At 40.1% G+C, this 23306-nt stretch overlaps 1 protein-coding gene across 1 annotated transcript; it reads right to left on the bottom strand.

Moving 5' to 3' along the window:
• Window positions 1-13646: 13646 nt before the first annotated feature.
• On the bottom strand, window positions 13647-23255 carry ADAT2 (adenosine deaminase tRNA specific 2; the record flags this gene model as incomplete). Its single annotated transcript, XM_008932348.3, is given in 7 exon segments — window positions 13647-13910; window positions 14032-14104; window positions 15756-15862; window positions 16422-16572; window positions 22937-23041; window positions 23189-23207; window positions 23209-23255. Coding segments are annotated over 7 exon segments (543 nt in total), but the record flags the coding sequence as incomplete, so codon positions are not given.
• Window positions 23256-23306: the final 51 nt, after the last annotated feature.

The following is a 23306-nucleotide window of genomic DNA, read 5'->3' as shown; positions in this document are numbered from 1 at the left end:
AGCATCTGAATGCTGGAAAAAGCTTCATACTTCTTTCCTGTGCCGAGAGGCAATACCTGTCTGTGAGCAGAACTTGCCTTGGAGAGCTTTGCTGTGGGGAAATCAGCTGAGCTGGACTGGGCGATGAGCGCCAAGGAAAACAAGGAGGTTGTGACCCGCACACCTCAGTGTGGGGACTGTTGGCTGCTGTGCTGGTGGGATGGATGGATGGATGGATGGATGGATGGATGGATGGATGGATAGCAGTGTCCCTGCCCCTTCTCCTTTCCCTTCCAGTGCTCAACAAGGATGTCCTCTCAGGCTGTGCGGTGGATGGGGAATGTTTGTCAGGCTCTGAGGCCTGAAGTGATTCTCCCTCTTAGTAGACTTTGCCCTTGGTGGCTGAAGATATTTTTTCCCAAACATCCCCAGTAACATTGGAGGGCTTTTGTAAATTCATTATGTCACTGAGGAATCCTTTTAATCAGCTGCCTTTTGCTGGAGGCACTTTACACTTAATGAGAGACATGATGGAAGGAATCAAACGAGATTCAGAATTGGTTTACGAGAGTTTAGCCTCAAACCCCTCAGTTGATCTTACTATTACTGAGCATGTTGTAATTTAGAGGAGCAAATGAAGACACTGAGTAGCTCTCACCCTGTCCAAGAGGGTCTGTGGCAGAGGCAAAACTTGAAGCCTTGAGCTCTGTATTGCATCATTCTTTTCCTAGTTGTTATCACATTGAATAGCAAAAGCCTCCATATTACCAGGAGCCTGATCCATGCTCCTGGTACACTCTTATTCCCCACTGTGTTTTTCCAGTTATACGGTAAGGCATAGCCTAATTTAGCTTTTTTATATAAGAAGATACTAATTAAAAAAGCAACCAAATGCATATATGTGAACTAGATAAATAGATAAATAGATAAATAGATAAATAGATAAATAGATAAATAGATAAATAGTGAGACCGTAGAGATGGAATATGGAGTAGTTTCAACTTTAGTTTCAAAAAACATTTTGCAGATACACTTAACGTGGAAAGGAAGGGCAGTTGTTTTCTCTGCTTTCTTGCTTTCCCCTGTGCCCATGCTGTGCCTAGTCTTTTCAATTGACTTATACCCTGCCTTCTTAGTGTGATGGGACAGGCTGATGGAGCAGCATCTTTCCCACTATGAAGTTTTGTGAACAGGTGCAAGGTCCTTAGGAAATCTTGCTCTGGAAGATTCTCTGTGGACCTGTGTATAATGTTGTGCCCTTAGAAACATGGAAAGTATTTTATTACTGTAAAATAATTCCCATGTCAGTATCTCATTAGCCTTCACCTTTTAGCTTTTTTTATATTTTCTTCTGAGTAAATAAAGAATAAATTATTTGGAACAAGATTTTCCTGCAGCGTAATTGTTGTGCTAGCAACAGCCAAACACTTTCCACAGAGAATGAGAGAAATATACTTTACCAGGAGGGGAGGGTTGTTTCACAGAACCATAGAATGGTTTGGGTTGCAAAGGACCTTTAAAGATCATCTAGTTCCAACCCCCTTGTCATAGGCAGGGAAACCTTCCACTACACCAGATTGCTCAGAGCTCCATCCAGCCTGGCCTTGAACACTTCCAGGGATGGGGTTCCCACAACTTCTCTGGACAACCTGTTCCAGTACCTCACCACCCTCGAAGTAAAGAATTTCTTCCTAGTATTTGATCTAGACCTACCCTAAGCCAGTCCTCATTGTCCAATCACTACATGCCCTTATAAAAAATCCCTCTCCAGCAGTCTTATAAGCTCTCTTTAGGTACTGGAAGGCTGCTATAAGGTCTCCCCAGAGTCTTCTCTCTCTTCTCCAGGCTGAACAACTCAAAATCTCTCACTCTGTTTTCACAGCAGAGATGCCCAGCTCTCTGATGACCCTCCTCTTCATCACATTTCTGGAGTCACTCCAACAGGTCTATGTCCTTCTTATGTTGGGGACGCCAGGTGGGGTCTCACAAGAGTAGAGCAGAGGTGGGGAATCACCTCCCTCAACCTGCTGACCATGCTCCTTTTGATGCAGCCCAGGACACGATTGACTTTCTGGGATGAGGGTGCACGTTGCCAGATCATGTTGAGTTTCTCATCCAGCAACACCCCCAAGTCCTTCTCCTCAGGGCTGCTCTCAATCCATTACCTGTTCAGCCTGTGCTTGGGATTACTCTGACCCAAGGGCAGTACCTTGCACTTGGTCTTGTTGAACTTCATGAGGTTGGCACAGACCTACCTCTCAAGCCTGTCCAGGTCCCTCTGGATGGCATCCCTTCCCTCCAGCATGTTGACTGCACTGCTCAGCTTGGTGTCATTGGCAAACTTGCTGAGGGTGCATTTGATGCCATTCTCCATGTCACCGACAAAGATTTTACCCAGATGTTTATTTGGTTCTCTCAAGCAATGGCTGCCAGAGCCAGCAGTCGCTGCAGAGACAGGCTCTTCGTGACACCACCCCAGGAGCTGGAAGGGGCCAGCATCTTTTGCCCCTCAAGCAGTTATTGAAAAGATAGCCAAAAGTGAAAACCTTTGAACTGTCTGACTGGTTTTGTACCCACTCTGGGTCCCAGTGATCTTAATGTTGAGCTATCCTAGACACACTGTCCAAAATCACACCCCAGAGGCTCACCTTTATTGAAAGAATTGCAATTTTGCGAGGATGAATCTATCAATTTACCTGCCAAAGTATGATAAATAGAATTCCACTGAGAAAAGGCCTAAAACTAGTGGGTTTTACTCATTTATGTATAGTTTACAATACACTTATGCGTAATTGTGCATGTTTTGGATGTAGGTATTTAGATTTTGATATGGCTAAAGCATATAGTTTGTTTGTGTTAACTTTGTAAGGTATATAGCTTGGGATAAGAATAGCATTTTCTCACAAAGATGAAATGTAATGAATAGTAGAGTAGATATACCTTCATTACTTTTTTTGTACTTTCAGCTATTATAATTCATAGTCTATATCATGTACACATATGAGGTTTTTTAATATAAATATGGGTTTGTGAGAGTGCCACAACATCAGTCTGTAACACATTATTTAGAGACTATTTATGGTCTGTTGGTATCCTTCCCACTTTTTTTTTTGGTTGTTTGTTTTAAGAGGATTGAAGGGGAAAACACATTTTAGCATGGAATTGATTTTACATCAGCTGGTTTCATATGAAATAACATTACAGTATTAAAGAATTGCATTGTCATCTCTTGCTGCCAAGTTGCATTATGTTCTGTAGCCTTGGCTCACTTATTAATCCTTCAGTAGCACACACTTAATTGTTCAGCAAATGACACGACATGTGAAGAAATAATACCAACAATGTGATTTATATCTCTTCAGGCAAAGACATTGCGAACTGGATCATCTGCCTTTGCTTATTACACTGCAACACAGGAACAGCCTGATCTGAAAACTGTGGCCAGGTAGGACACACTGAAAATACCTACCCTGGAAACAAAAGGTACGACTGTTCTATCAGTCAGGCACAAGTCTGAATTGCTCTGAAAACTAACCACATGCGTGGTGGTCAGAACCTTTTAGGCTCTGAGCTTATGTATGCAGGGCAGAACAAGTGCAGTGTGACCACCAAAGCCCAGCTTGAATGCTGTGCACTCACTGGAGGGAGCTGGGGGGTGCAACCAAATAAATACATCTGACCCCAGTGGGATATAAATACATTGAGCCAGCAGGACTTCTAGGGGGAGAGAGAAGGGGAGGGTGGGCAGAGAGAAGTGATTTTTATAGCTGGTGGGTTTTCCTGTTATGAGTCCCCCTGGACCAGTGAAGCGACTTACCAGCACAAACATCAGTTCACCATTTTCTAGGCAGTGGCTAGAAGTGGTGGAGAGCAGAGTCTACTTGAAATACGTATTAACAGCTAGCTCTCCACAGCAGAAAGATTGCATCTAGTCCAATCCCAAGCTTTGGCATGCCAAACTTCGAGTCTCCCAAATAGAGCATGTTTTAAAGATCAAGTAAAAAACCTGGTGTGTGTAGATTGTGTGGCTCATTATTTTTGCATCTCCTTGTGCCTTGCTCTGTACCTTGAAGGACAAAGGGTGCAGATCTTCTGGTGCAACAGCTATGAAGGGAAGAACTAGTTCAGTCCATTTGTTCTCCTTCGGCCTCCAGAAATAGCTGAAGAGCAGAAACCCAGTCTCCAACATGCTCTGTGGGTGCCTGGTTAATTTTTTTTTTTTAATTAGTATTTATTTGTCCTCCAAGTCCACTGCACACATTTCTCTTTCCTTTTCCCAAAGTAATTAATTTAAAAACAAACATGTTTTTAGCGAAAGGAAGTTAGAAAATTAATGTATTGGAAGCAGGACTGTTTTCTTTCCTTGTAAGTAAAACAGGCTCCCATGTGTGTCCTACACATTCCACAGATCAAAGCTTCAGTGATGTTGCATATTAGCATTTTACATTTGTGGCACTCGGACTTGCCATAGCTTTTGTGTTTATTTGAATTTTTCCATTCTGTCATTTTTTTTTCTTATTCCTTCTATTTCTGATCCTTATATTTTGTCAGGCAGAAAATAAGCACACTCTACAGGCCAAAAAGAAATATCACTTGGTTTTTATGAAATTCCCGGAGGGCACTAATTGAAAAGAGTTAAGGCAATGGTAGCCCAGTTCAGCCAAACTGCTAAGCAGCACACTGTCTATCAGAGGGGTCTTGACTTCATTCATGTTCATCTTTATGTGCCATATGCACAGTTTATGGCACCTACACTGCACAGCTTCAGGCAGTGTTCTGGAGATCTCTGAAAGGAAGTTCAGGCATGCTTGTCACCATAGTGTGTGTTCAAGACTGCCTGGATGAGTCAGGCACAGTCAGAATATATTTCAGCCCACTAGTAGGTGCAGCAAGGCCTGCTCTTCCTCTGAAGAGTGTGGATGGCCCAAAGTACCCAGAAGATACTCAGTGAAGTTGGAAGATGGTGGTGTAAATAGAAGGCTGGAGAGGTGGATCACGGAACTTTCACCTCATGGTACTTTTGGACATAACAGCGCTTAAAAACCTTTCCAGGCTTCTTGCTTCAGTTTGGGAGAGTGTCTGAACCCCACTGAGAATCCTCTATGCTGATGATTTTGTTGATTTATCTGCTCAGGTTCTAAAAGTTTCTGTTCTAAATTTTCAAACTGCATGGTTCTGAAGAAGTCGTAGAGTGAGGGTCTCTTGCTCAATGGGACTCAAATAATTACTTACATTTCTATGGGAATCAAAAATGGAGAATCTTTTGCTTAGAAAATAGTGGAAAAAAAGAAAATAAGAGCCCTGAGGAAAGGTCTGTGAACTGCTGGCTGTACCGATCATGAAGGAAAGCAAGCACAGTGTGTTATGTTATTCCTGTGATGGTCATCTGTCATACAAGCTACAACCACTGTGGACCTGAAGGACATCTCTTTTGAGTTCTAAAATCCTTAACTAATCTGAGTCATTTGCAATGCTGAGCAGACTGAAGGTCTCTGAAGTAAATTTGAAATACCTATAATTCTGCAGGAAATTAGGGAACAGTTAGGTAGTCCCAAAGCAGAGGAAGAAATAAAAAGGAGTCATAAAACCTCTGGTCTCTGGGAAAGCTCTGGGTGAAGATGACTTTCTAATAGAATTTTCTAAGCTCTTTCAGTCTCACTTGGCTCCTGCCATATGGAAAATTTTTTGAAAGGCCAAAGCAAAAGGGTTCCATTTCAGCATTAATTGCAGTGTTGGGGTTTTTTAACTCTCTTTCCTGGGAAATAAGTCACTGATGCACCATTTTCAATAATTAAATTACAGACCCATTCTTTTGACTAATGTGACTCAGAAGACACACGTTAAATAGCATCTAGAAAATGTCTGAACAGCATACCTTATGGACAAGAACTTAGCATGTAACTTGAGGTTCACATTAATCAGAAAGCTGCTACAGAGTCTTGTAGGCCTGTTATTATAATTTTCTATTTTTAAAATTCTCTGAAGTAATCAGAAAATCAACCAGCTCAACATCCCCAAAGAGAGCTGCTTCCCACCCACCAGCAGTGGCTGACTTCACTGTTGACATAAAAACCATGAAGATCTCAGTCTAGTATTCTGCCATGTAATTGTATCCTTAATTTTGGCCTTGTTAAAAGTCTGCTGGAAAACTGAGCTTGTGTGTCCTCATTAGAAGCAATTCATATGTAAATCATTTAAGATTTTTTTTTTAACTTAAAGAAAGAAAATGTTCCTGTGATTCAAACATTCTGCAGGCTCTTGCTCCTCTTGTGGCTCCTGTGGGGCTGTGACTCCTGGCAAACCTGTGCCTCATGGCAAATCACAGTGAAAGGGTTGCTGGCCATGCTCTTACCTTCTCTTACCTTAGCTGCTGGAGAAAGCATTTGTCAAGAGACTTTACCATTTTCCAACTTTGGTTCAGTCACTGAAGGGACATGAGATGAAGCTATGCTATATTCTACGCTTTTGTGCCTGGCATACACCCATGGAAGATGCTTCACTCCCTTCAGTCATTAGTAGCCATTTCATTACCAATTTTTCTGCATATTGGAAGGCTTAATTTTTGCTCTTTTATATGCAAAAATAAGTAGATGTCATAGTAGTGGAATGACCTCCTAGTGTTAAAATTGAATGATTTTGAAAACATTAAATAAACAAGTCAGATGACTTCTCTGGGCCTTTATCAATAAAACTGATGAAGCAGCATATGAGGTAACAGCCAAGTACTTGTCTAAAATCCTTTGATAAAGTTTGGGCACCTTATTCTTCTGAGTATTTCTGGAGTTGGAAATGGAAGTTATCATGAAAGTGTTGACAGCAATTTGAAGGTGTAAAGGAATATTGCATCTTCACCATGATTTCTATGCTTTTGAATTGGATGAGCTGGGTCCCTTCACACTTTTAACTGTTCCTAAAATATAATGTCTGAGGTATTTGTCTCCAAGAAAGATGAGGTTTTGTTGCTCATGAATAAATTTTGAACTATTGCTGAAGGTGTTTGGAACTTTCCTTTGGCACCTTGTTATTGTAGATACATAAAAATGTAAACGAGTGGGACTAAGTAGCAGATGATGAAATTTCAGTTGATTAAAAACTGTTTGTCAAAACCTATGTTTTTTCCCGAGTATAAGGGATTCTATATTAAAAAGTAGCAGGGGAAAAATAAAGGTAGGGTTCAAGGTAATCGGGAGGGCAGGTAATTCCTTATTGTTCATTAATTGTCCAGTTCATCGCAAAAAAAGTCTTATAGCTGCTAGGAATCTGACCTCATGCCCAGAAATGTGTAAAAGCACAGCTGGACCTGTCTGGGCTGCAAATCAGCTTTAACACTAATGGCAAAGACTATATTTCAAGACAGTATTTAGCTTCAAAAAATGAATAGGGGCTGCATGTTCCAAATGTCATCTGTCAATTTAACAAATGGCAACTATATACACATCTTGATGCCAGATTGCTGTTTCATTAGGCTCCTTGTTGGTTATTCCTTCTTAGTAGCTGGCATTATTCTAGCTGAAGCAGCAGCAGGAGGGCAGAGGCTTCTCACCGCTGCTGCTTCTCAGCTACACTGTGCAGCTGCTGCTGCTCTTGAGGGCAGCAGGAGAGAAAAGAGGGTGCAAAATGAAAATATGCTCGGCACACAGGCAAGTGCTGCTGGCTGTTGAGTAGCACTGCCTCAGGGTGGTCTGAAATCTGAAATGAATAGGCAGGTGGTTCCAAATTGGAGCACTCTGTAACTCTGCCACAGAGTATAAGGGAAGATCAAAGGCTCACAGGAATGAACAGAATAAACTTTCAGTACAATATGTTAAAGTGAGTGAGTGCTGAGGAAGCATCCATGGCAGAGTGTAGAGAGGGACAAGAGTCTGAGCCATTCCACTTTGCCAGCCCCAACCCACTGTAATACCTTTCCCTAATTGTCCTCTGTGGCACAGCAGCACTGCAAGGACCCTGTACATCTATAGGTAAATCCATAGGTTGAATCTCCCTGAGCAGCAGTTGCCCACACTGAAGCTGTCAGATTTTCCCTGTGGTGGAAATGCTTCTGAAATATCCTGTGTTGTAAGTAATCAAGGTTTTGTGGCTGAGAGTAATCATGGCTGAGAGCTTTCAGCCTTGTCCCTGGCAGCTCGAGCATCCTGATGGAGCACCCTGACGGGATTAACACAGATATTTAAAAGTGCACTAAAGAGGTATCATTTTGAATTATTCATTCAGGCTGCTGCTGGTACAAGTGCTGCACAGCATGACTGCAAAAAAGTTGCAGAGGGCAAGAAAATTAATTTCTTTAAGAAGGAAGTATTTGCTGTCTCCAGGGACAGATTTAGTAATATACGAGTGAGGCTGTAGCACAGAAGGGCAGCCAGGTAACTTTGTTCACAGGATAAACTGACTTCATTTGCTTGTACCACAGCATTCAGGGCAGTTCATCCTGGGATTCCTAAACCACAGGTACCGTGAACCACTCTTGCTGTCCCACAGCACCCCCCAATAGGAACCTGCTTCTCCTCAGCAGAGTATCCCTGCTCTAGGGCGAGGGGGTCAGTAAATGAGCTGCTGCATTCAGCACCTTGCTGGGAAGCTTTCGAGAAGGGAAAATTGCATTGGGTTCTCACAAAGTGCTGGCGTACGTGCTGACACATCTGTACAGAGGCAGTGGAGGGTTCTGCTGGAGAGTTAGAAGCAGAGTTTACCATGAGTCCAGTCTCCTAACAAACCTCTTTTCCTGCTCAAACCAGCTGATAGACAAATCTGTCCTTTTTTTTCCTCCAAGAAAAGCAGGTTTTGCAAGGAGATGGTACATAGTTACTAATCTTCGTTTTACTTTCATTAAGTGTGTGGAAAAAGCTGGTAAGCTTTTGAACTCGGCATCCCTACAGCTGGTTGCTGAAAAGCTTGCCTGTTTTTTTCCAGTTGTCATTTGGCTTAATAAGATATTGCCTCTCCCTACAAACCTTGTTTCTCTTGCGCAGTGTGGTCATACAGATAATGGCTGTTGTTTATATCCTCACAAATTAATATGAGTGTGATGGCTACCTCTAAGGCTTGAAAGGAGAAAGTAGGAATCAAAGTCACAGGAAGCATTAATTTTTATTGCACTGCCTCTTGCATGTAGAGAAAGCTCTGAAGGTTAGAGAAGTGCCACAGCAAACCTTCCTCCACAGGTAAACGTGAAAACCTGACACCACAAAAATCAGTGCCTAAACAGTTGCCCCTCCTAGAGCACTACATTCTGAGATATATCTTAATTTCAGAAGCTGTCCCTGCCTTATCCAGCAAGACAAACACCACAGCAACTGAGGCTAATGTGTGCGACTGTAGCTGAGGACAGTGCGTCACTGTTCATGCAGAAATCAGAGATGAGCCCAAGTCTCTGCCCCTGGTGGAGCCCTTCATATTATTTTACCCTCACCCCCCCCTTTTCTTTTTTTAAATCACTTAGATTTTTAAAAGACAAAAGGAAGGCACCATGTAAAAACATCACTATGGAAACATCACAGGCTCACTTGTCCTTGCCTGCCAAGCAACTACCTAACTGAAGTTTTACATCCTATTGGATCACTCTTGGCCATCTGCTCTCCTTCAAACTTCTCTGAATTCCATATTTCCCTGAAAAGTTCATTTTTAGAAAGGAGGGAGGAGGAGGCAAAGGGAGAATCCAGTATTCTTGGCTAGTGCAAAGCTATTGTGAAAAAGGAAGATGAACCCCTTTGGGGCAGTCCCTTAAAAAGACAAAGATCCATGTTTTGCAAAGTAATTTCATAGAAAATACCTTGTCTCTAGATGCACTTTAATGATAAGAGTACATATTGGCAGTCACAAAGCAAAACAAACAGCTGCTTCTAGTACTCTTGCACTAATTCTCTTCCTCTCCCCTTCTCTCATTTAGCCTCAAATGTATTTTCTTCTAAAATGTAACAGTCACTGCCTACACTGGAGTTGTTGGCTGCAGGCTCCCGAGCCTTGCTCCAAATAAAACACAGAAATAGATTTCCTGCCAAGCACCGAGAAAGTTTGAAGACTTTAGTTTTTAAAAATATAATCTTTTTATCAGTGCCCTAAGCCTGCCAAAGGTTATTATGGGCCATGGTGCATTTACATTAATGCATAGGACCTACAGACATTTCAAAAGCTTAATGGAGAAATTCCATAAATGTACATATCGAAAAATAAATTAATTAAATTAAACTGTCATGTAAAGAGATCACTTAATTTTGCAGAGCGGAAGGCGCTCTTAATGGGAATGGAATGGATCAGTGAGCATTTCAAAACCCAAAGCTATAATTTAAATTCAGGCTCTCCTCTAATGTGCAAGTCACAAGACGTATTTATTATAGCCTTAGATTGTCAATTGTAATCGGTTTAGCAGAGACAAAGACATGTTGTTTTGCTTCCTGCCCTCCTAGCTAGCTCAATATATTTTGATGTCAAGCTATTGACAAGCAAACCGAAGGCTGAAATAAAATCATGTTTACCTGTGATGAACTGGTAAAAATGCAGTCCAAGGTAAATGTAACCCTGAAGCCTAAGTGTTTATTTATCAAGCAGCAAGGGAAAAACGGTGAAGAATTTAAACTTCTTTAAATAAACCAGTTGAATACTGCTGCTCTTGAGGCCCTGCTATGTGGCAACCTAGAAACAAATAGATAAAAATAGGTAAAAGCACTGTGAAATGAAAAGCGTTATTTATAAGCTGCTGCTCTGACTTTTCCAGGTGTCAGGAACAATTAAAGTTGTTGCTCTTGACACTCTTCCAGGGCTAGAGCCAAAACCTGACACTAGGTCCCCAGCAAACAGACAGCAACACTTCTTCCAGGCTGTGTAACCCAGTTTGCTGCAGGATTTTACTTGGTAGCAGCAGTTACAAACCAAGCCTATGTTTCCACAGCCATGAGCAAGCATCTTCTCACTGAATAAGCTTCCAAGAATGGCTCAGTTCTTTTTCTGACATTCTTCTTTCTGTATTCTCTAATTCTCTTGATTTTTAAGTTCATTTTCTGACCTGGAGCACTGAAACCAGTTGACTCATCAGGTTATAATTGTTGTGGCTGCCTCCTGCCTTCTTCCAGTCCCTGCATTGAGCTTAGTCATGGAGAGGTTTCTCTGAGACTGAACTTAGAACATTCTACCCAGAATCTCTGTAAGTTCTTGTGGAACACTCAGGTTTTTCAATCTGTAACAAACACTGACAAACTCAAAACTCATGGTTAGGAAGAGCTGTGGCACATCAGACTGCGACACCTGCTTGAGGCACATGTCCGAGGGCAGTGGCACAAGACTAGCCTCCGCGGGCTCCTGCTGCCAGAGCTGCTGCTACCGTGGTGGGATGGCCATTTGCAGGCAGGAAGGAGAGCACTGACTGGGGGGAGCGAGGAGGAGACAGCTGCACCCCTGATGGTTGTCAAGACATCATGCCATGGCTCTGATGAGAAGCTTGTGTTCACAAGAAGAGTTGATTTATTTCTTTTATAAAAATATCTGCATTTGTTCTTACTCATATACATAATAGGATTTTCAGGTGAATGGGTTACATTTTTGTTTTCGGGGTAATCTTTCAGCAGTTTGTTCCCTAAGCTAATTATTATACTCAACCCCCCAACCCCCAAAACCCCAAAACCAAAAAAAAACCAACCAAACAACCCCCCCCCAAAAACAAACCCACCAAACAACAAAAAAAACCCCAACCAACCAAATCAAAAAAACCAGTTCTATACATCCAAATTTGCCTCTTAATATTAGACCATTGTGGTTTTTTGCTTACACATTACAGTAAACAGAAGTATCTTTTATGACCTTTCTGTAAAACAACAGCTTTTATCTTGCTATGCTATTCATCTGTCATGCCTCTGTTCCAAGATGCACATTATTGTCTTTGATCACTCTTAAGAGAAATTTTTATTTTTGTCCCCCTCTTCAGTCTCTTCTCATTTTGTGCAAGACTTGAACTGTTCTTTAAGTGACAGGTTACCACTGACTGCTATTACAAAAAAATTCTGTTCCAATTTAAGGGTTGAAAAATTGGACACAGCTTTTAAAGTGTGTTTTGTCCTACTACCAGTAATCTTTCTACTTACCTAAATGGCTCCTACTGTCACACTATCCAAATGCTAACATCCTTCTTTGAAAGAAGGCAGCGGGAAAGATAAGTGTTCTTAGTCCCTCTGAAGAAGAAAAAGTGTTGAGATTTAGGTCCTAGTCCAAAACAGTATGAAGGCTCCAATTCCTACTGTCACTAATGTCAGTAACAAGCCACAAGCCTAATGCCTTCCTTTAATTTGGACTTCAATGACTTGAAGGTATAAGAAATTAGTCCGGTTGAGAACTGAATGCTAGCTTCTATCACAGCCAAATACCACATACTGCAAGCACAGGCATGCCCATATCTTTTCAATAAAGCCATCACAGTCATTAAAAATGGTCTTTTCCTAAATAGTTTTTCCAGCTTAGTTGTCTGGTTCATGAGGCCTTTGGAGCTCTGAAGCAGATGGAATCTACAAACACAGTCATAACTTATTTTGTTTATGGAAAGGGAAAGACTCAAAGAGTGCTGTAAGTAATGGTCAGGAGAATAGGATAGGCTGCTGATGTCAGTTAAAGGGCTTAAGTTAAAGGAATATTATTTTTAAACTCTGAGAATAGCTATTATGGTAAAAACATTTCTTTCCCCATGTCACTTTGTAAACAATAAGTAAATAGACAAAATACAAATTGTAAGTTATCAGGAATAATAATGTGACAAGGTAATGCTTTTAATATTTAAAAAAACCCCAACTTTTGAAAGTATTTATTTGAAATATCTAAAAGGTTTAATTGTATTCACTTCTTATAATAATAAAATTTTAGTCACTCTTTTGCATTTAAAATAAAAGCTAGGGCATTTCTCAAATTTCTGAATAACAGCCAAATAAACTACAAACAGTTTCATGCTTAATATAATTATCCACTAAGAGGTACAAAATCAAGATTGAACCGTACTTATATTCTTAATTCATTAGTGGAACTTGAAGGCCCTCTTCTGGATTATAAATTACTGCACTGCTAAGGAATGTACATGGAAATGACAAAGCCAACCAACACCACGAAAAGATAATAATCTTAAATATTTTTTATTCATGCTATTACCAATTTCCTGGTTTTCATTTGTATCTGCCTGTCTCAATTACTATAATTTAGTAGTGGACAACAGCTTCAACTTCTTAGTGGATTGTTAAAAATAAAGCATTTCTTAAACTAATATTCACAAGCAGAGTGGACAGTCTAAAGAGAGTTGTAGAGAGTTTCTCCACAACTTTGTATGAAGATGCTGTGGAGCCAAGTGATGTTTGCTCACCTTATTAAGCAACAGCACACACAGAGACGTGATCATCCATATGTACCTGTCTGCACAGGTATGTGACTTTCAGAAATCATGTCTGAAAATCTGGCTTGTGCTAGAGGGGGTGTAAAAAACAATGAAGAAACATTTACAATGGTCCTATCTCAAGTCTTCAAGGACTCTGCAATTCCTTTATATGCCTTTTGATTCAATACACACACATGGACTATAAAGGACTTACAAATGTAACCTTCCAAGAGATTTAAAGAGATTTACTTGCCTAAGCAAACATGTGCTGTACAAAATGCCATCATTTTAATGGATCCATCTGTCTGTAAACAACTTGAACCACAAATTTTCCTCTTTCTAAAAAACAGCCATTTATTTTTTTTGGTCATTATGATAGCAAGAAATCACATACATAGAAACACAGGAAGAAGTAGTAAGTATCCTATTAGTAAAAACTCCGTACAGAAAATCAGACATAGTTTGATTGAACTGTACATTTTAAACAAGGACGCTGAAGAAACCTTCACATATAATTTTTTGGTAAGTTTCTTTCTCCCTCCCCAGCGCGGCTACTTACGACGATCCTTTTTCCTTACTTTTGATTTTGGTGCTGCCAAGAAGAAACAGAAAGGGAGAAAAATTATCAGAAGTGAATTACAGTAATACCAGTGCCATTGTTCTTTTAAATTAGGCAGGGATCAAAATGGATACAAAATTAATGTAAAACCTACCATTGGGATTTTCTTGTCTGTAGAAAGCTCTTAACAACTCCACCGCTTCTTCGGCACGATAGCCAGAAGTGCACTGTTCAAATTAGAATGATGTTAGTGAGCATATCTGAGAATAACATATTCCATACTTCACAATAATGCCTCAGGTACACAATAATTTTAAGCAACTGTACCGTCAACTTACAGGTCAGAAAAATCTCCTTTTCAGGTTAAATACCTCATATGTTTGAAAAATATGAAGTTGAGGCTTCGTAGAGTAAATAATTTCCCTAAAACAAACTTTCTTGGTAACTTCTGTAAAATTTTTATGCAACCTACAATTTCTTTCTTACTAATGTATTTCAAACATATACTCCTCAGGCACTTGGAAATAAGAGACATACAGCTAGGTATTTGTAAATGAGATTTCTGCCAGAAAACATTCATCCACACACCTATTCTTTACCAAACAGTCATCTCTCAGACCCTTTTGGTCCTGCCAAAATACTTTTCCAGGCCACAAACAGTAATGACAAAGCATTTGAATGTCATTCACACTAAACAAATCTTCACCGGCACAGAAAGTAATTGGTTACTCCCATAGATTGCACTGCAGTTGCCTACAGAAACAAAGGAAGGATTTGTAGCAGCAAGAACCTTCTCCTTTCTTTCTTCTGAACATATAAAAAAATTAAATACCACATGCCAATGTTAGCAAATGAACACTCTTCCAGTACTGACTATACAAATTAATTCAGATGCTAGTCTCACTAACACCCCGACAGAAAGACGCCTAATACGTGTACACTGGAGTGCCAAACAGTATTGTCTTGCTGAACTAAATTCTTTTGAGCCTTGAGTTTTCAGTGCTTACTTAAAATGCTGAAATATATTACTTGTTTTTACATTCAGTAAATCATAAATATGAAGTGTGGAAAAGAACTCCAAGAACCCTAATCGGTATCATTGTATAAGGCAGGATCATCAACAACTGTAATAAAGATAATGCTATAAATACTCTCTATATGTACGTGTGGGTATATAGGTATAGTAGTACAATGTCGTAAAGCATCTAGATTTATGTATACTATATGTCCACTGAATGCTTGTCCAGCCTTTCCTACATGACAAAGATGCCTCCTTCTTCCCAGACTGTTCCAGTCCTCCAGTATCCTTACTGTTCAGAAAGTTTCCTGATACCTAAACTAAATCTCCTCTGCTACTTGTGCAGTCCAGATTTATTGTGGGATTTAAACTATACGAAGTAAGTCTAAGCTAATGCATTTTATCTCATATACAGACAAACTGTAAGCAAAAACACAATCACTTCCAATGGCTCAGCTAAAAAGAGTAACTTGGTAAGTTGCTGTTACTTGATCTTTATTGATTATGTGTTTATACATTCTGCATTTTAAAACAATTTTCCCTCGTCTCTTCCTGCAGCCTACACTTACTGTTCTAAGTATTACACATATTTTAGATTATTTAATTCTTACCTTGTTCCACGAATATAATTCCCTTCCCCTTTGATACATTCTTTTTAATAATTTAAGACTGTCATCAGGCTTTTCTTTTATTTAGGGACCTAATGTTTTTTACATTATTTTCTTATTAAGTCAAGTTTACTTGACTTTGATCATCTTCCATCTGAGTCCTCTTAACATGACGCATAACATTCTCAAAGCCTGGTTAAGCCAGACACAGCATCCTAGCTGAAAAACAAAAGGAAACATTTCACAGCTTACTTCAAATGGGTCTCCTGTGTCCACCATATCATCAGATGAGATGCTCAAAACTGAGCCACAGCCTCCAAATCGCTCATTTCGACAACCATATACAACCCGTGGAATTTATGGGAATGAGTCAAGGTATTAAGTTAAAGTGAAAAGCAAGTAGGAAGTACAGTAGCCTGATTTAAGTAGTCTTAAATTTCACTAAGATGTGCTTGTACTTTTCAAACTAAATTAGTTTGAGCTGCAATTCTTGCCTCATAAAATCAGAACTTACTTCTGAGTAATGTAAGATATATTGCTGAAGGTGCACATCCAGCCTTCCCCGGAAAAGGAGAAGCATGAATCACAAAGCTGAGGAATAAAAATACACAGTTTACCAATTGTTACATTAAAAACTGAACACTGAACTGAGCATCGCTCATTTTACCTACTAATAGATATCTCTAAAACATATTTTTAATCTCCAAGAGAAACAGCTGTTTGTCGTAATTGCACCATTTCTCTGTCGTTCTTGAGTCTCCCGCTATTCACCATGCAGTAAATGGAGGTGGGTGCAGACCCTCAGACCACCCCTTCTGGCTTTCCCTGACAGCGTCAAGCCCTTCTCTGTGGGCTCACTGCCAAAAGAGTAATGCCTTGACATACGGTTTCCCAGTGTGAATAAGCATGAAAGGATACTCATCAGGCGCACAGCAGCTGCACACATGATACAGGGCTCTACAGTTACATACAATACCAATTGTGGAAACACTTCCGTATAATCTCTGTTGTGTTGCTTGCACCAGTCAAGGACCTGATCGATCGCTACCATTTCTGCATGTCGAGTAGCCTAGGAGATAAAAATAAATCTTTTCTGAAAGTTTGCATTTATTCACTTTTGTTACAGAAGTAATGTAACGCTCTTCGCTGGTTCAAGTTGCAAAAGAAATTTCATGCTGCCCAAACTGCAGAAGAAATACTCAGCCCAAGAAAGAACATACCCAACCTCAACCTCAGTCGCTAGTGTGCAGCACACAAGATCCACAAGGGCAAACCGGTTTTTTCTTCTACCTGTTCCTGGGCAGAGTAACCTGCTCAGAAGTTCTCCTCTCCCAGTCATGTCAGCATAGTAAGCTGAAAGCTCTACTTGAAGCTTAAGGGACATACAAAGCCCACTAGAACACCTGATCTAGTCCACAGTCCACTGTGCTTCCAAGAGCAAGAATGCAGACTGGGTTACTTTCTCTGAAAATGTTAGAAAAGTGCTCCTAGCTGGTACCTTTTCCTCCCTCTGGCAATGTTACTGTGCCCTCACGGATTGAATGCACTGTGAATATGCAATAACTTCAGTATGTTTCTGGAAAAGCTTGGCATGCTGTGTAGACACAGTATTTTCAGTTTGCATCAGGTTTACTGCTGCCTGGGAATACATACAAGAACAGTAAGTCCCTCAAGAGAGGGATTGAGCATATGCCCGATTACAAAAAGGCAGAATAATATTAATTTCTCTTTTTTTAATCCAAGATAACTGAATGATTAGTATCTCAGTACCTATGGTACAAAAACCTAAACAGAAGTGTCGACTTTAATTGCAGAGAGACAAAAACAATTAGTAATCTCCCAGTATCGCTCTGAAATGTCTGCAGCATTGTGTTATGCCAATCAAACATCACAGCAAAAATACCACAAAGTACTAGTTATAAAGGGACTCTCCAGTTACAGAGCCTAATGCTTATTTGAATTAAGACTGCTAGTGTTTTCCTTCTTTTTTCTATTCTGAAAAAAAGGATGTTTTCGACTAATATTTAATCAATCCCAATTATACTTGTACCTCTGCTTCATGTGACCTTAGATAACTTTCCCTCAATACGTGAACTTGGGTTAACATTTTAGCATGTGAATATCTGTAGTGATAACAGTGAGATGCTCTACAATAAATGGCAGAGAACTTGTAACTTATTGCTAAGTTTAATACTGTTTAAAAATGTTTTAAAACTTCTACAGAGATCTATGTTGCCTATGCCTACATTAACAAACAGTGCAGTGCCAAGAGGAGTGTATCTGTACAGCAAAATGTTGCTGAGGACTCAGTACCAATTCAGGGATGTTCACAGTGGCCTACATCCAGTTTAGTCCCATGGACGGTGTATTTGTGGCAACAGCTGGAGTGCATTTGGGATGCTCCCCCAGTGCATCTTCTCAGCATAATTTCATCTGCAAGGAAGACAGCTTGCCATCTCCGAGACACAAACCAAAGCAGGAAGCACAAACGGTAAGCAGACACAATCAAGAAATTTATTCTGGGAGTGCACTTGTAATTTGAACTAACATAGTAATGAACCCACTCAGAGTAAGAACACGGATCTGAATCAATATGCAGACATGATCTTTCTAGACCTACTAGTGAAATGTTGCCATGAAGGTTCCCTAGTTGAATAAATGAGATTGCATCAGCTGGAATCTCAGTGTACACACTTTATGGAGACACAAAGCACAATGCCCTCCAGAAGATACCTCAGAACTACCACTGCTACTGTAACTCAAACATGTAAGTGGTGGCTATTCTATTTTTATGCCCCTCAGATTAAAATAGACATGAACACCACATTGGCTTTTCACCAGATTGGCTTTTCACCTCTGTAAGCAATAAGCCTTCTTTACCAGAGGAAAACATGCCTCTATCCTCAGACACTGCTTTATACTGCATACACCTAGCAGCTTTCAGGCCTCTGCTGATCTTGGGAGCACAAGTTAAGAAAAGCCATGCTGCAGGTCATATCAGCTTCTGCAGTAATACAAGACAGCTCCACAAGAGATTACCCTAATATGGAATATTATTACATCCCACTGCACCTAGATTTTAAGTAATACACCCTGGTTTGGTCATCTGACATCATGAAGACATGGGAACACCAGGACAAATTCACCTCACAGTGAGAAAAGATTATCCAAGTTACAGAACAGTAAAGAGACTGTTCAGAGACTAATTAGACTATTATGGCTCTTAACTCACCAGATACAGTAATTAGTTTTCCAAGTTAAGAGGACTACAGTAGGGGTTTTTAAAAAATCAAGAAGAATGTGGAAAATCACAGTTATAATTGTGATTTATTACTTCTCATAACAAGTGGGCACCCAATGAAATTATCAGGCAGCAGATATAAAACAAACAAAAGGAAGTACTCTTTCACAAAGCGCATAATTAAATTGTGGAACTCGGTGCCACAGGATGCTATGGAAGCCAAAAACATAAATGAGTTCAAGAAAGGTTTAGACAAATTCATGGAGGATATGTGCACAGACAGCTATCAGAAACAATGATCCAGATATAGTCTTGGGCTCTGGAAGTCCCTAACCTATTCACTTTCAGAAGTGGAAAGGATATGCAAGGGGAAGGTTTACACTACTCTCTTCTTGTTTCTTGAGCTCCTTCCTTACATGTTTGTTGAAGATACCCCTTAAAGACAAAATATGGGGAAAAACCACCTTCTAGGTCTGTCTTAAGATTTTATTTTGTATTAAGCTATGACTAGATAGCCTTTTTTATTGACTAAGGAACTAAGACAGAGAGCATTCTACTGGGAAGTGAATGATTGCGTCACACGTGGGAATAAAGATGTCAAAAAAAATGTTTGTAGCTGGGAAGGGTCACATATGCTATAAAGAAGAAAATTTTCAGGATGGTCTGAGGCAAGACTGTGAACAAGCAAGTGTGGGAGCTGCCAGAGGGAACACAGTACTGGCACAAGCTCGTGAATGAATCGCCAGGCTGTTGAAAACCACAGTCTTACACAGGCATTTGTTACACTATTGCCCAATGAAGACAAGTAATGGCATGCCTAAATATTTTGAAATGCTGATGCCACAGCCATGCTCTTTAAAAATAAAATAAAACAAACACAGCTGTATATAAACTCCCTTCTTCCAAAAGCAACTTTTCCCAGAAGAATGGGATGATCAAAATTTTGCAAATAACTCCCACAGAGTAATCGGCAGTACCTCTGACATTAACGTATCCTACTATGGACGTACAGGGCAGAAAGAAACTATGCAGGGTGACAGGAGACAGCCTGAAAATAATGGAGAGTTTTCAGTAACTAAATCTTCTTACCAAAATGAGCAGTTTAGAACAGAATGAAAGAGGGCATAAAGAAGATGCTATCTGCTCCTAACTTCAGTCTGTTAGATCTGAGAATGCAGGGACCTATTTAAGGAGAAGGCAGAATTTATTTGACACAAGGGCTAGAGGCAAGTTGATTCCTGAGCAAGGGCAGAATTGTAGGGAAGGACTGCAGATCTAACTGGATAAATGATCATTTTTTTGAAATCAAGAAGAAAGTTTTCAATAAGTTAAAAAAGTCAATATATTATAAAGCTACATTTTGGAGGTCAGAAAGAAAAGGCTAAAGGAAAAATCACTTGAGAGAAGTAAAAATACCTTGAGAGAAAACACGTCAAAAAGGAGTTAGTACTACTACAGTGACCTTGAGATGAGGCTCAAATATAATTATAGTACTACTCCAAAACAAAATGAATAATTTGTGTTTTCAATAAAAATGATGCAGAGAATGTGATCAGAAGGCAGAATAAGAGTAAGAAAGCACAAATTACAGTGTATGAGACACAGAATTAGGTATTTAAAATTAAGAAATTGCCTAGGGCATAGAAGAGGGATGAGAAGCAAACCCCCAAGTTGATAAAGCACTGCCATCAAAAAATGCTCATGAACTTGTGCATAAGGCTGCCAGTATCATAGGAACGTTTTAATACATCAAGGGAGAGTATTGCATGGCTGAAACCTGTCAAAGCAAACGGAGTCACTGTATTGAAAAATAAGAAGGATGCACAGTCCTGACACCTGGAGATCCATGAGAGACTCAAGAGCAAAACAGGCAAGATAACAAACTTTGAAAAACAAGCTAACAAACTAATCCTTATAAAAGGCAAATGAAACAAAAAAATCAGTAAGATACCTGACACTAAACTGACCTAGTACTTTCTTTGACAAATGTTTTTTCTAGGCAAAAGAAACAGCAGTCTCACCTCTCTGGACTTCTACAATGCATCTAGTACAACCTGTGAAATTATTGTGAGTTTGGGGAAAATGGCCTAGTGCAAGAAAGGTAGGGTGAGCAAGAAGAGATGTTGCATTGACAGGGATAATATTTGTCCAGAGGGAACCAATTAGCAAAGACACTCAAAGATCATTTTGCTTAAATGTTTTCAGTTGTGACATCAGCATTAACTGGAGAAACACCTACAGCTGACTATGTGATGTCTTTCATATGATGAGAGACTTCAGAGAAGTGACAGGGTCAGATGTCACTCAAGAGCTGAATGGTCTTCTGGATAGGAGTAAAAAAAGATTCAAGGTAACAAATGAAGAATAACAAAACAGCAACAAAAAAGATCAAAGAAGCTCTGGAAAAGATCAGTGGACTTTCTTCCAGGGAGAATGGGAGGTATTATTGTCATCAAACAAAGCACAAGAGAAACTCCATCTGGAATAAAGTATAGAGTTCTGGTTAAGTGAATTCAAGAAAGATGAATCAAAGCTGGAATGGCTATATAAAAGCATTATTAAAATGAACACAGAAAGAAAGCCTGCCTTCTGAAAGGAAATTAAACAGTTGGCTTGGGAAAAACAAAAGCCAAAGGGGAATAAGACTTTAAATACATCCAAGCTATGTAAAATAATGGATGATGCTGGCACAAGAACAGAGAGGTATAAACAGAACATAAAACGTTTAAAACTGGAAATCAGATGTTTTTTACCCATCTGAGGAATGATGTTCTGGAGAAGTCCTTCAATATAAGGTGGGACAAGAAATTAGTTTTAAAACAAACCTTGACATTTATGATGTCTGCTGGAACTGCCTCGATGGTTCAAGAGGGTTGTTTTTTCCCCAAGGATTGTCCCTAAATAATGCCAGAAACCATTAGAAGAAAACTGAAAACAATTTTCTGCATTCACATTTCCTAGCAAGTACTTCTTGCAAGCTTATATTTTCTTTTAGACTATATGGAGCAATTAAGCATCTGATAAAATATTTAGAAGCACTAAGTACCCAGCATTTCCATTCACTGTAATATAAACATTTATGAAAATGAAGCCACAAAAGAACTGAAACTTGAGCTAAACAGCAGTTCAATAAAGGCTTGGCTTTCAAAGATATTAGCAGATTACTGTTTCCAAAATGCAGCTGAATCTTTTAAAATCAGGCTACTTGCATTTTAGTATGTATTCAGTATGTATTCAGACAATCCTGATATCAAAAAAGCCTGAAAGTTTCCTGGTATTTTTAAATTGATTATGATTTTGTTAGCAGTGTTGTCAGTTATGTTCTATTAACATATGATTTTTACACAGTATTAATATCTCAGGTATGATTTTTCCCACAAAGTGTCTGCTTCCCACAGTGTTTACAACAGTGTAACATGAGATACCTAGCTTCTCAGTTATCTGGCTTTCTTAAGTAGTATTAGAATCATCTTAATACAACTGTCCTGTATCACAAATTAGTATAACGATTCATCTTTACTGTAACATTTTTGAGCTTACAAGACTAATTTTCACTTTACATTATATTTTAAGATTTGAGACATCTAATATAAACTACAGCCAGATCCTGCAATCAGATTCATTTATACAAAACTTCCAGTTGTACAAAATCCCTGTTGGCTTTAATGGGTCTCTCAGCAGGTATAAGATTTAATTTGATGTTTAAAGTTGCAACATGTCTAAAATTTACAGGCAATATCTTTTAGAAAGAAGAATTTGGTCAAAAGGAAGAATTTTTGTAAACTAAATGTGACATGTGGTTACTCTACGTATTCTGTAAGTCTACACAACTTCCCAACTGCTTGTCTTCCTCTGCATCTTCATTACTTATTCCTTTATTTCTATGGAATTTTTCCTAGAAAAGCAAGAGAGTTGGGTTTCCAATTTAGAGTTCGGTACTTTTCAAACAGCCGCACCACATCACATGAAAACATCAGTCTACTAACAAAATGAACTGTTTCTGGAGCGTCTATGGAAAGAAGTTCAGCAGAAAAGGCTGCACGAGTCACGCTTTTCTCACTCTTAACCCCCAGGTGACTTTAAAGGCCTCCAGAGAGCACGTCTGAGACTCAGTAAAGGGACAAGAGCATGGTAGGGCAGGGCGGGACAGCAATGCCCCAGACACGGCGTCCCCGGGGGGACCCCAACTCACGTTCTTCGTCTCGTTGACTTCGTTCCTACCCCTGCCTATGACCTCGCCGTCGTACACCAGCAGGCAGCCCACGGGAACCTCCCCTTTCTCCAGCGCCTCTTTAGCCTGCGGGACAGACAGACAGACAGACAGACACGAGGGGGGCACGGGATCGCGTTACCGCGGCGGGGGGCACGGACGGGCTTTCGCCGGCCCCCGCTCTCGCGCCCCCTCCCCGCTGCCCGGACAGAGGGAGCCCCCGCCCGCACTGACCACGTCGAGCGCCTGTCCACCAGGGCCGCGCGGCCGCCTCCTCCTCTCCCTGTCCCTGCCCCAGTCCCTGCCCCGGTCGCCTCCTCCCGCCATGCCGGGCCCCGGGCGGTGTTTTCCG

The sequence above is a fragment of the Manacus vitellinus genome, unplaced genomic scaffold (assembly GCF_001715985.3).
Source record: "Manacus vitellinus isolate BGI_N305 unplaced genomic scaffold, ASM171598v3 scaffold_4_pilon, whole genome shotgun sequence".
Lineage (NCBI taxonomy): Eukaryota > Metazoa > Chordata > Aves > Passeriformes > Pipridae > Manacus > Manacus vitellinus.
This window is presented reverse-complemented; position numbering and strand designations above follow the sequence as displayed.